We start from the raw sequence: 12613 nt of genomic DNA, 5'->3' as shown, positions 1-12613 counted from the left end.
TGTTGTCGTTTTCTCACATCCCAACCAACTCCGTATCTCCATCCTATCATTAATACATCATTTCGTTTCGTTACCTCTCATTTCCTTCCATTTGTAAATAAATGTCACACCCCCGCTTTTTTATCTCTCTATTAATTCCTTCTCTCTCATACATGTATATGGATGTAGCAATCACGGCATCTAAATATCTTACTTAACCAATCTCGCTTACAATGGGCTCTGATATCATTTCAATCTCTCCCACTAGGCTAAGAAGTGATCTCTACGGGTTCGCGGCCGACGACGCAGCGCCGCGAACGCCGTTAGTGATCTCCGTCCTCGCCTCGCTTCTGGAGCGCGCAATTGCGCGGAGCGAGAGGCGCGGCGGAGGGGACGCGGGCTCCGACGACGCGAGAGCCCGCGTTTTCGAATGCGACAGGGTTCTCGACATGAGCATCAGTTCGTTCTTGGAGAGGATCTTCCGCTACGCCCGCGTGTCGCCGCCGATCTACGTCGTGGCGTACGTGTACATGGACCGGCTGTGCAGGTCCAACCCAGGGTTCCGAATCGTGTCCACGAATGTTCATCGGATTCTCACTACTTCCATTATGGTGGCTTCGAAATTCGTCGAGGACATGTAAGATCTCTAGATCTCTCCGAAGTTTTTCAAAATTTTTAAAATTTTTAAATTAAATTCAGCGATGGAATGATCATCGATGATCTGCCGGAAGCAGGAACTATCCGAACTCTTACTTCGCGAAGATCGGGGGATTGGAAACGCAGGAATTGAACGGGTTGGAAGTGGAGTTGCTGTTCTTGATGGGGTTTAAGCTGAACGTGAGCGTGAGCGTGTTCGAGAGCTACTGCAGGCACTTGGAGAGGGAAGTGAGTTTCGGAGGCGGGTATCAGATCGAGAGGTGGCTCATGAAGGCGCGTATTATGTGCGGCGGGGAAATGATCACTTCGCGGGAGAGAAACACAACAACAGCCAGCAGCGGAGAATTGAACCAGCTCGCTCGAGTCCCGTAGCGCAGAAAATTAATGCGGCAGCGGCTTCAAACCACGGCCCCAGCTAAGCAGATTGCCACGTCAGCGCTCGCCAGCTGGACGTGTTTATGATCAGACCTTGATAGGTCACGGTTCTATGGTCCACATGTTAGCGAAGCGATAAAATGTGTGAAGAACCTTTTTTTTTTTATTTTATTACAATAATAATAATAATTCTTTTTTAGGTCATATTGTAAATAAATTGAAATAAATTAATCACTTTATATGAAGCCATAAAGTGGCGAATTTTTAAGGAATATATATATATATAATATGAGATCAATCAATGTAATTTTATTTGAGTAATTCAGTCCCTGCGTTGTGTGACATTAAGGGACAGTTTCGTTTGATATAATTATAAATATAGTATAGTTGGAGATGCATTCAGTTGTAAATTCAGCAGTTGCAACTACATGCATCCTATTTGGTTGGATGTAATTGAAAGCGCTGCAACTAAATAATTTGTTTGGTAATATGTAGTTGAGAAATAATTTTTTAAATTTTATTATTTTATATATATGATAAAGATATTACCTCCAATTTTTTTTAAAAAATATTTTTTATTTAAAAAATAATCAGGAGGTATTTGGATGTAGTTCTAACTGCTACAGTTGAATCTTTTTCTATAGTTTCTACTACAAAAGTTGGAGTTAAATATATCAAATCAAATACCGAATTTATATTTATATGTAGTTACAACTTACAACTGCAGTACGGTTGCTACTATATGCTGTCTAAAATTCAATGGCTTGTTTCCATCTCGGCAGCACCATCCGAGAAAAGCGGTGTACAACGACACATACATAGGCCCAACCCATTTACCTCCACCAATAAGCTGCCATAATGGGCCGGCCCACTCTAAAAATATTCACAAGTGTGAGGACCCGGACTAGCCCACTTCCGCTGTGTGTACAAGTCCAATCAAGTTGTGGGCCGGCCCATTACTCCCATTGTTTAGCATCCATTAATCCCTGTTTAGTTCATTTTTATGTGGCATGCTCTCCTCGTTGTGATTATAATTCGCCAACAAATTTAATTTATAAAGAAAAAAAAAATTAGCTTAGTCATTAGTCACTGCAAAGCTCAGATTGTGAGCTCAGTTTCTCGAGAACTACTGTCAAAATAATCGAAATGCAGTTTATGGCGCAATGATAGGTCTCATGATTTTAATATGATTAGCAGTGAAATCAAAATTTCTATTTCTAGTAGACTTGATTTACACCGAATTACACTTACATCATTCCCAGCACAGAGTAGTCCATTCTTTCGGGTTTTTCATGCAGGATCATTTACAATGGAATGATTTATTTTTAGATTTTTAGATTTTAAAATTTAAGGTATGAGAAATATTATGAATCGGTTCATCGACCGGCGTGGTGGACCTGGCCTTCTCAGTAACTTTTTCCCAACTCGTTCCACGAGAAAAACTGGTATCCAACGGTTTTTCAAACCGCAAGTTAGTTAGAGAAAGGAAGAGAGAGAGAGAGTAACTGTGTCCGAGAGAGAGAGAGAGAGAGGGAATTGCGGCATGAACGAATATACCGAAGGCTATCTCCCCTATCCTCCCCTCCCCTCCTCCCCGCTCTCCGGGGGCGCCATCGTGGGGCTGCCAACGAGGCGGCGGTCGCTGCCGGGGGGGTCGGCGCACCGTGACTCCCCGCGGGAGGCGAGGAACAACATCCCGGGAGGAGGATCCTTCGCCTTCGCCTTCGCCTCCGCGTCCCCCTCCCCATTCGGGAGTGGCTGTGGGTTCTTGGAGGACTCCCTCATCATCTGCGGCCTTGTCGCGGTGCAGCTCATCGGCGCCGCCTACATGGTCCTCCTCGCCCCCATCCTCTCCCTCGGCCTCAACCCACTCTTCCTCGTCGCCTTCGGGAGCTTGGCCACCTCCGTCTTCACCTTCCCCTTCGCCGTCGCCTTCGAAAAGTACTTATATAATTTAACGATTAGCTAGTTTTTAATTTGTAATACTTTGTTGGTTTTTTGCTATATGTATATGCTTGTGCAATTTTTTACGTAGGAAGAAATGGCCTTCAAGAATAAGCCCCATGTTGATGGCTCAATTCGCGTTGCTCGCTCTGGGAGGGTAAGGAATTTGCTTATTTCGCATGAACAAACGTGCATTTGTTTCTTACAAATGTTGTAGTTTTATACTATAATTTTAATAATATGGTTTTATTTGAAAGTACATATTACCATGAAGTGTTAATATGAGTCATCTTCGAAAACATTAACTTTTGTTTAGAATTTCAAATTTAACGATTGCTAAAAACATAATATTTGTTTCAGGGTGACGGCATTCCAAGGTCTCATGCTGCTGGGGATGAAGAAGACATCACCAGCCATTGCCGCCGCCATGCCCAACTTAGCTCCGGGCTTCATCTTCGTCATCGCCGCGTGTCTCAGGTTAACTATAAAGATCCGCAGATTCTACTAAATATATACAGTATTGTCCTGTACGCATTTAACTGATCAGATATTCATATTATGCAGGTTTGAGAAGGTTGACATGAAGTGTTTGTACACAAGAGTCAAGATACTGGGCACCTTGTTATGCTTGGGTGGAGCCATAACTATGAGCTTCCTACAAAGCCCTTCTTCAACTTCACCAGTTCACGCAGCTCCGAGATCTCCGGTTGCGAGCAGCAGCGGACTGGCGCCTCAAACCGTCTATCACGAATGGGTCGTAGGCTGCGGGTGTCTTCTCGCCGCAGTCCTCGTCGTTTCCTGTAACACTGTTCTGCAGGTTATTTATCGATCGATCGATATCCTGGTCTCCTTGAAACCTCACTACAATTTGATTCATAGAATTTATGCCCGCGTTGTTTTTAATCCATCAGGAATAGATGCATTTTAAAATAATCAGTTCTATAAGTGGAGCTTAAACATGAATTTGTTGCAATTACTACAGGCCGCAACCATGGTACATTTCCCTGCACCGTTCACATTATGTGCCGTAACATCGATGATAGGCGCAGTTCTCACTGCAATCGCACAAATTATAAGTGAAGGGAGAATAGAGATGGGATCTCCGGTCATCAGCCTCACAAGCGTTGTTGCCCTGATTCTTTTGGTATTGAAGAACATGTTACTTTCACTTTAGTTTCTTTCTTTACTGGAAAATCATTTTGCTGAAAATGATCCTTCATCTATCTGATACTTTTTGACTGATTGTATAACTTTTAAGTCGAGAAAATACTGCAACTCAATGAATGATACAAATTTAAGTAACAGCGAGGACTAAAATGGAATAGTTTCAAAAGCATACAGCTAAATTAACCGGGGACCAAAAGTAAAACTCAGCGCAATTCACCTTTTTCATGTTATGGTATATTATGCAGGGGAGCATGATGAGCTCTGTATGTGTTGCATTTCAAACGTGGGCTGTGAAGAGGAAGGGGCCAGTGATTGTCTCCATGTTTAGCCCCACTCAAACTGTGGGTACAGCAATCCTCTCAGCAATTTTTTTAGGGCAAGTCATACAACCAGGAAGGTATGAATGTAAATCACATCTAATAAGAAGATCATTGGAATTTTATTTTCTTTGTGATTGGGTGAGAATAATAGGAGAGGAGAAAATAAAGTAGAGAAATGAAGAGAAATAAAAATGGGTCTTTAATAGTGTTTATTTTCTCTCCAGTTATCTTTATTTTTTGAGTCTCATTCCAAACTGAAAAGCTGAAACATTCTTTTCTCTTCCTCTTTTCTGTCTCCAACCAAATAAAGAGACCTACAAGTCAAAAAGAAAATATTAATCATAACGCTTCTGATCAATATCGACTAACTCGGTATGTTCTGCTGCAGCTTAGCAGGAATACTAGTTCTATTTTTCGGTCTGTACATAGTTTTGTGGGCAAAGAAGAAAGAAGGATTACTTCTTCCTACCTCAGAAGAGACTTCAACAGTATTAACACAGCAAACTGAGGACATCGAAAAACCGCTTCTGTCGTAAAACTTGTACTGTAGTTTTTCCCTCATAGTTGCTCATTTCACTTACTGTTAAGAAATATCATGTAAGTATTTTTTTTCCCCCTTTTTTAAGGAATGATCATATAACTTATGATTTTGATTTTTGGAATTCCCTTTGCGGAAGCTTTTGTATTGTAACAGTCAATTAGCGAATGCAACGAAATAAGAGAACCCCAAACATAGTTCAGAAACTGCAGAGAATTGCAAGAGCCAGATATGTACAATGTTATCACCTTACAGAATCGAACAATGTAGATATCTAAAAACACTTTCTACACCACGAGTTCGATTAATTTAAGAGGGCAAAGTGAGAAGAAAAGCATATTGTGGCCATGCTGAGAGAAATACTAGTATGACGAACTTTAATGCACACAGGAAGCAACATTTTTGGTCAAAAGAACCAAGTTGCTTCATCATCCAACTTATCCTACTAGCTAGGGTATTATGTCGCGTCTAATCATCAAAAGGAGTGGAAGGAAAGCAGAAAAAGGTTCACTATCACACGATATATACCTGAAGAAAGCGAAAAATAACAGAAAATCCAGCTCTTCCATAGAAACACAGCAGATGCTTTCATTTCGAAAACACTTAGAATAAAAGGTTTTATAGAGATAATATAATTAGGAGTAAAAAATGTTACTGCAAAGCAGGGATTTGTTTGTGTACAAATCCCGAAAGTTTGCCACTCTCATATGAAAGAATAGGCATCAGACTATGAGGATATCATACAGATGCTCAACGAGAGATACCAATTTGATTAAACTGCCTAGATGTTATGTATTACAGGATACAAGCCTTCTCATGTACAAAAAGGTGCCTGCATAATTTTTAAACTGCCTACAGAGGAAATATTCATAAATCCAATAACTGTTGAAATCACCTATTCATAGTTCATCATAGACATGTGGAATTTCCGCATGAGGAACTGCATTATCCTGGGTTCCCACTGCCAATCTCTGGACATCTTGAATGACATGTTCATTTGCTATTGAACCTGATCTAATAGCAGCCACAAGTTTCCTTTGTAACGTCAACAAGCCAATCCTTTTCGAGACAACATACAACACCACAGACAAGAATATGAGAAACCCAATTACCAGAATGACCCTGTTACATGGAAATGACAGTTAGTCATGTTGATTGCAGATGCGACCCATAAACTGAGCTCTGATTAAAGTATCTTCTCACTATAAAAAATTGTCAGCTGCATGCATAAACTTGACTTATGAAAAATTGAAAGACGCTCACCTGTCAATAACATCCTGACGCTGCATTGTGGAGAGCAAGCGGCGGGTACGCATCAGCAAAGAGCGATGCCCTTTGTACTCGCTCTCAGCCTTCCTTAGGACACTTGTTGATTCCTCTGATAAATAAAAAAGAATGCAAGACAAAAGTGCAGCAGTTAACTGTGGTTCAATAGTCGTAAAATATAAAACTGAACATTATCGCCAACTTTCAAATGCATAAGAAAATGAGCTGTCTTAACATGAGTTGCAAAAGAAGATCTTAGGCCTATCAAGTAAAATAGGAGAGATAAACAGCAGACAGCTCAAGCCTAGGAAGTTTGAATTATGTCCAATCAATGACATATTATAAAGTCATGGAACTGTTACTATCTAGGAATGCCTTCTTTCACACATTTCTTCTTGATAGTCCATTTTGAGGTGTTCTCCACAGACTCTTCCCATTGTAAACTTTGAAATACAGCAAATAGTTTGTTTCTTATTTTCTATCTTCTTATTCAATTAATACATACCAAATTACAAACAAGTAGCTCCTCTACGCTGCTAGGTTTCCCAAAGTTAAATTTATCATCAACTTGGATCTGTAATTCCGAGATATGCAATAGTTCTACAAAGATTGAAGAACCAGAAAGTCTAAGTTGAATAGATATACTTGTAGGCATGAGACACAATCATCCTCATTAATTGCATGGAGCATTAACATCAGATACTAATCAATTTGCACAATATTGAAATCCAATAGTACTCGCCACTGGGCACCATACATTCTATTAGGAATCCTGAATATAAAATTTGAGAAATTATTAAGTCATTTGGCAAAGGAAGCTTGCTGAACTTCTCCAGGCAAATCTCATACATGATTGAAGGAAATAGTCATGGTGCTTCCAAAGCCTTTTTCCAACCTACAAAAAATTTCCTCTCATTCTCTTCCAAGGAAACAGCGCTTATCTGCTTCCGGATTACATAATCAATACATCCATGCTATAAGATCTTCTTTAACCAAACCATGAGAAACCACAGCAAGCTAATATTACTTTCATGGAAGCATGTGACTAGCAAGTAAATCTACTTAGCAAAAGGAGGAGTCATACCAAAGGTTGCTAATGTGCTAGAACTTCTTTCCACCTCCTGCAAAAGCATTTAAGATTAATACTAACCCTGAGAAAGATCAAAGATTATAAAATTTCAAGGAGAGCTCGCAGAGCTTATTTTACCTGAACCATCAGCTGACGAGTCCGGCGGAGGCTCTCAGTGATACTTTCTGCAGCAGAAGTCATCCCGGCCTTTGTCCTAAATAAGCATCGATTAAATGCTAATCATGGTTTCTCACTTGGTAACAAGAAGCCAAAGAGAGCATTTTTCTACCAAAACTACCTACTATTGAACTGAGTATCTAGCAATTTTTTCAGCAACTAAATTCTCAAAATCACCCTAAATGAAGCCTATGATGGAGATCATCAGGACTACCGGGTATTAAGGACCTTCTACTTTGAATTTCCGCAATGAACCGTTAAAATCATTTTATAGCTGACAGTCAGCATTAGAGCTGTTGCTATTGTTGAATATTTTTAGCATTCCGAGAATGGTTATTAACAAGCGACATTGCGTACCAACCGCCATAAACAACGGGAATTGTTCTGGTAGTAGAAATAATCCAAATCAACAGGTTTGTAAAATTCAAAGACCAAGTAAAGGACGGCTTCCGCAAAAAACATTCGTTCGGACTACATGAACATCTAAATGTTGTAATTTTAAATGGAAAAATTTTCACTTGACAGCTCAACGTACTGTAAATTACGTCTGCGGATGGTAGACTCTTCCCCACCTCCTAAAAGCAGCTCTCTCTGTTAAAAAAGAGTTTGATACCAATAATTAGAATGATCTTAGATACTCCGATGGAAGAATGAAGAATGAAATAAACAATTTCATTGGACTACACAATTAAATCACACGGGCATATCCCAGTGTAAAATTCAACAATAGTGAACAAAAGTGAGTAACCCAGACATACGATTAAGATGCACATGGACAAAATTATACTCCAAAACTTAGTGGTGGACGTAAAATGACATCATGCATCTCAATACGCGGCGTCTCATGATTTCCAGGTTTAAGAAGAGAGAAACGTACTTCTTCTTGAGCAGCTTTCCTGATGTTCTGTTTCGCCTGCAGATTCGCATTCCTCAAGCTCATATGCAGCCTACAAACATCAACATAGGAAAAATGTGAGAAATTAATCCATGAAAAAAGAAAAAAAAATAGAAATGTTGGACCTGATTAAACAAACTTCGGCCGGATTATACTTATTGACCCGAACTTTAAAAACTTAAAAGAAAAACTATACGAACTCTCAATCCGTTTCAATCAGCCACCCCACTCAAACCCCCCTAAATTTGTTCAAATTTATCTTACGATTCAGAAAGGAAAGGGATAAACATGAAATTGTAAGGGCCAAATGAGTGTCACGGACCATAATTAGCCCGAAAATCTCGCAAAAATTAGGGTTGGTTTTTCTTTTTCCCCTTCCAAATTTCCAACGATTAAGAGTGTCAACGAGCCAAAATTCACTAGGATCTTGAAGAAAAAAAGGGAAAATAATAAAAATGATTTGCAAGAGGAACAAACATACTTGTTGTACTGTTCCTTCCAGGACTCTAGAGTGGATTGGCCACGCTGCACCTCGTCTGGTGTGGGCAACTGCTGGGCGAGGAGATCGAGCTTGCACTGCATCGATCTGAGCGAGGCGAGCCCGTCCTGCGCCGAGGCGTTCAACCGCGGGAGCGAGTTCGCCTCCTCCGTCCCCCTCCCGGATCTCCCGCAACCCTCGATCGCCGCGATCCGCTCTCGGATTTGCGCCGCGGTTTCGTCCCATTCCCTTTTCAGGCCCTCCACAGCTAACGCAACCTCGTCCATGGCGACCTCGTCGGAGAGACGACGACGACGACAACGACGACGACGACGATTATAGTGCGGAATCGCAGGAAGAGGACGACAAGGAAACGGAGTTGTATAAATACGGGCCTTTTTAGTTGGAAGAGATGTGAATTAGAGGGGCTCAAAATAGGCCTGCGCTGGGCCATTGATCCAATAACCCAATGTGGCCCACATTAATGCAGGGCTCTATACAGTAACTGCTCTCTCTTTCTTTTTTTTAGAGGCTATTTCAAGTCGACTGTACTGTTTCTCTAAGTAGAAAGATAATTTTTTTTCAAATATTTTCTACGTAATCAAATGTGAATTAAATCTATGATATACGAAAAAATAAACAAATTCAACGAAATATACTGTTTGAATAATTCAAATAAATCACTCCATGCAAAAAGCAAACAGAGGGGAGGAAAAAAAAAAAAAAAAAACAGTTCGCGGCGGTGTTGATGGCGGGAGCAGCTGTGGAGATCTGAGAGAGAAAGTGAAGGGGGGCAGATCAAAGGGGGACTAATCGGAATCAAAATTTTTCTGCGACGGCATATTTTTATTAAAAAAAAGTCAGTTAAAACACTAAAATAATTAGATTTTGAACTTGAGATCCCGAATACTAAACATTAAATTCTTAGCCAATTATGCTAGATACAATCGGTAATCAAACTAGAAATTTCAGTTTTCACTATTTAGGGATTCATGAACAAAACCAAACGAGATCTGAAAAAAAAAAAAAGTGTTTTCTTTTGTTTAGTTTTAGTTCTTTTTATCGATTATTTTTCTTCTGCTCACATGAGCACATTTACTTGAAAATACATAATGAGATATTCGTCGAAGGCCAGTTTGAACTTGTTTTACTCAGGTAAGAAGAAAAGTTATAACCGCGATGCAGAACTTTAGCATGATTTGAAATCACTATCTGAATTTAAAATGATATAACATCATCTGAATATATATATATACTTAACAATATACTTACAATTGAGCATATGATGTTTTCACATTTCAGGATATGATCCTAAATTAATTCTTCCCAGGTGCAGAGAAATCTTGGACTTTTTATTCTTCCAAAAATGATGGTAACTTCCAAAAGCAAAAGCAAAAGCAAGTCATATGATGCAGTGCTTAATGCCAAAAGGGATTTAGATGCAACAATATTGAGTATAATTGAATAATGGTAATGCAGTGCCTTAATTATTATAAATAAACTAAATAGTACCTCTTGTGGTGCACGTTTAGAAATCATGCATGCAAATGAATAACCAACACTTAAATAATCAATTTTGTAGGTTTTGAAGGGATTAGAATTGATTGATTTCGCGAAGAAAATAGTACAACAAAAAAAAAAAAGATGATGGCGTGGTGATGAAGAGCTAAAAGATGTGCTACGGGCCACCATCGTGAGCGATAGAAAATACTTTGTTTTTATTTTGAGCACTTACTTAGCTTGAGCGAAAACTATCAATTAAACATTGCACTAACAAATTTAAAATTCTTCTTTATTTTTTTTTGTAGATGTCTACAGGCTACATACATACGCACTACTCACTCGAGTATGTAGAGAGAAGTACTTTCTAATTAAGTCCCTTAGGTAGCAGTGATGAGTTACTTAACTATTGAAAAGAATATTATTAATAAGATAAACTTCAACCCCCATATATATATATATATATATATATGGGGGTTGAAGTTTATCTTATTAATAATATTCTTTTCAATAGTTAAGTAACTCATCACTGCTACCTAAGGGACTTAATTAGAAAGTACTTCTCTCTACATACTCGAGTGAGTAGTGCGTATGTATGTAGCCTGTAGACATCTACAAAAAAAAATAAAGAAGAATTTTAAATTTGTTAGTGCAATGTTTAATTGATAGTTTTCGCTCAAGCTAAGTAAGTGCTCAAAATAAAAACAAAGTATTTTCTATCGCTCACGATGGTGGCCCGTAGCACATCTTTTAGCTCTTCATCACCACGCCATCATCTTTTTTTTTTTTGTTGTACTATTTTCTTCGCGAAATCAATCAATTCTAATCCCTTCAAAACCTACAAAATTGATTATTTAAGTGTTGGTTATTCATTTGCATGCATGATTTCTAAACGTGCACCACAAGAGGTACTATTTAGTTTATTTATAATAATTAAGGCACTGCATTACCATTATTCAATTATACTCAATATTGTTGCATCTAAATCCCTTTTGGCATTAAGCACTGCATCATATGACTTGCTTTTGCTTTTGCTTTTGGAAGTTACCATCATTTTTGGAAGAATAAAAAGTCCAAGATTTCTCTGCACCTGGGAAGAATTAATTTAGGATCATATCCTGAAATGTGAAAACATCATATGCTCAATTGTAAGTATATTGTTAAGTATATATATATATTCAGATGATGTTATATCATTTTAAATTCAGATAGTGATTTCAAATCATGCTAAAGTTCTGCATCGCGGTTATAACTTTTCTTCTTACCTGAGTAAAACAAGTTCAAACTGGCCTTCGACGAATATCTCATTATGTATTTTCAAGTAAATGTGCTCATGTGAGCAGAAGAAAAATAATCGATAAAAAGAACTTTTATTTGAGATATTTTTAACAAATTAATTATAACTATTCGTAAGGAATATTATTTTATTTCTTTTTGGATTCCGTCTGTCATTAATTGTCGGAATTTCTATACACTTTTATATATAGTATAAATATAGATATATATATATATATATAATACTACAATGCTATCGATAGCACCAAACATTTGATACTACTAAGTTTTCTATCACTAGATTTACTCTTTTAATTATTTTCATCCATTAAATCATACTATTCAACCAACCACCCACTTAATTCTTGAGAATTACTATCATTCTAATCGTACATCGTTTCATCCACACTTCATCTAAGGACCGAAAATTTAATATGTTCAATTCGGTTTGATCTTTAATTCAACCAATTATATACTCCTGAAGATTATGATATTCCGAAAAAGTTTTGTTTGTAACCTGTCATCATCACTAATGTTAGGTAAAATCGCTATTTAGTTTATTTGTTGCCGTTCACATGCATCACATGCAACACGAGCGTAAATAAAAGTCAAAGTTTCGGAACATTACTAATTTTGGAAAGAACAGCGAAATATATGCCACGAGTGTTAAAGCGTTTGAATTGAAATTTCTTTAACTATTTACATACATTTACTATTATTTCGATTTACTTTAATTTGTTGATCCCCAACACAATCAAGTGTCAAACATCAATTTGCTTGGATATAAATTCATGCAACAGTTTTGGCTTGGTTATGGATTTGAAAGATGTAGATAGTCTCGTCCAATGGAATGATTTTATACATGGAACTCCAATTAGAAGTTGCAACATGCATTCCGATAATAAATTATAAATTTCCACACCCACACTATATATATAGAACTAGCGCCACGTATTTAGTATTATCAATAGCA

General features: G+C 38.1%; 3 protein-coding genes across 3 annotated transcripts; 2 read left to right on the top strand and 1 right to left on the bottom strand.

Annotated features, from left to right (window-relative positions):
- On the top strand, positions 87-1336 carry LOC109707168 (cyclin-U2-1-like). Its single transcript, XM_020228280.1, has 2 exons — positions 87-616; positions 714-1336. Exons 1-2 carry the CDS (start codon positions 213-215, stop codon positions 1006-1008), a joined length of 699 nt encoding a protein of 232 aa, XP_020083869.1. The 5' UTR covers positions 87-212; the 3' UTR covers positions 1009-1336.
- Positions 2515-5172, top strand: LOC109708143 (WAT1-related protein At5g47470-like). The gene is made up of 7 exons (XM_020229762.1): positions 2515-2952; positions 3047-3112; positions 3316-3432; positions 3520-3772; positions 3938-4099; positions 4368-4519; positions 4831-5172. The coding sequence occupies exons 1-7, from the start codon at positions 2555-2557 to the stop codon at positions 4976-4978; spliced, it is 1296 nt and encodes a 431-aa protein (XP_020085351.1). The 5' UTR covers positions 2515-2554; the 3' UTR covers positions 4979-5172.
- LOC109708293 lies at positions 5689-9244 on the bottom strand. The gene is made up of 7 exons (XM_020229974.1): positions 8869-9244; positions 8370-8439; positions 8028-8083; positions 7454-7529; positions 7331-7367; positions 6244-6358; positions 5689-6102 (listed from the first exon to the last, which is right to left on the bottom strand). The coding sequence occupies exons 1-7, from the start codon at positions 9150-9152 to the stop codon at positions 5880-5882; spliced, it is 861 nt and encodes a 286-aa protein (XP_020085563.1). The 5' UTR covers positions 9153-9244; the 3' UTR covers positions 5689-5879.

Source organism: Ananas comosus, linkage group 3 (assembly GCF_001540865.1).
Source record: "Ananas comosus cultivar F153 linkage group 3, ASM154086v1, whole genome shotgun sequence".
Lineage (NCBI taxonomy): Eukaryota > Viridiplantae > Streptophyta > Magnoliopsida > Poales > Bromeliaceae > Ananas > Ananas comosus.
Note: the sequence above shows the minus strand (reverse complement) of the source record. Positions and strands in the feature narration are given on the sequence as shown.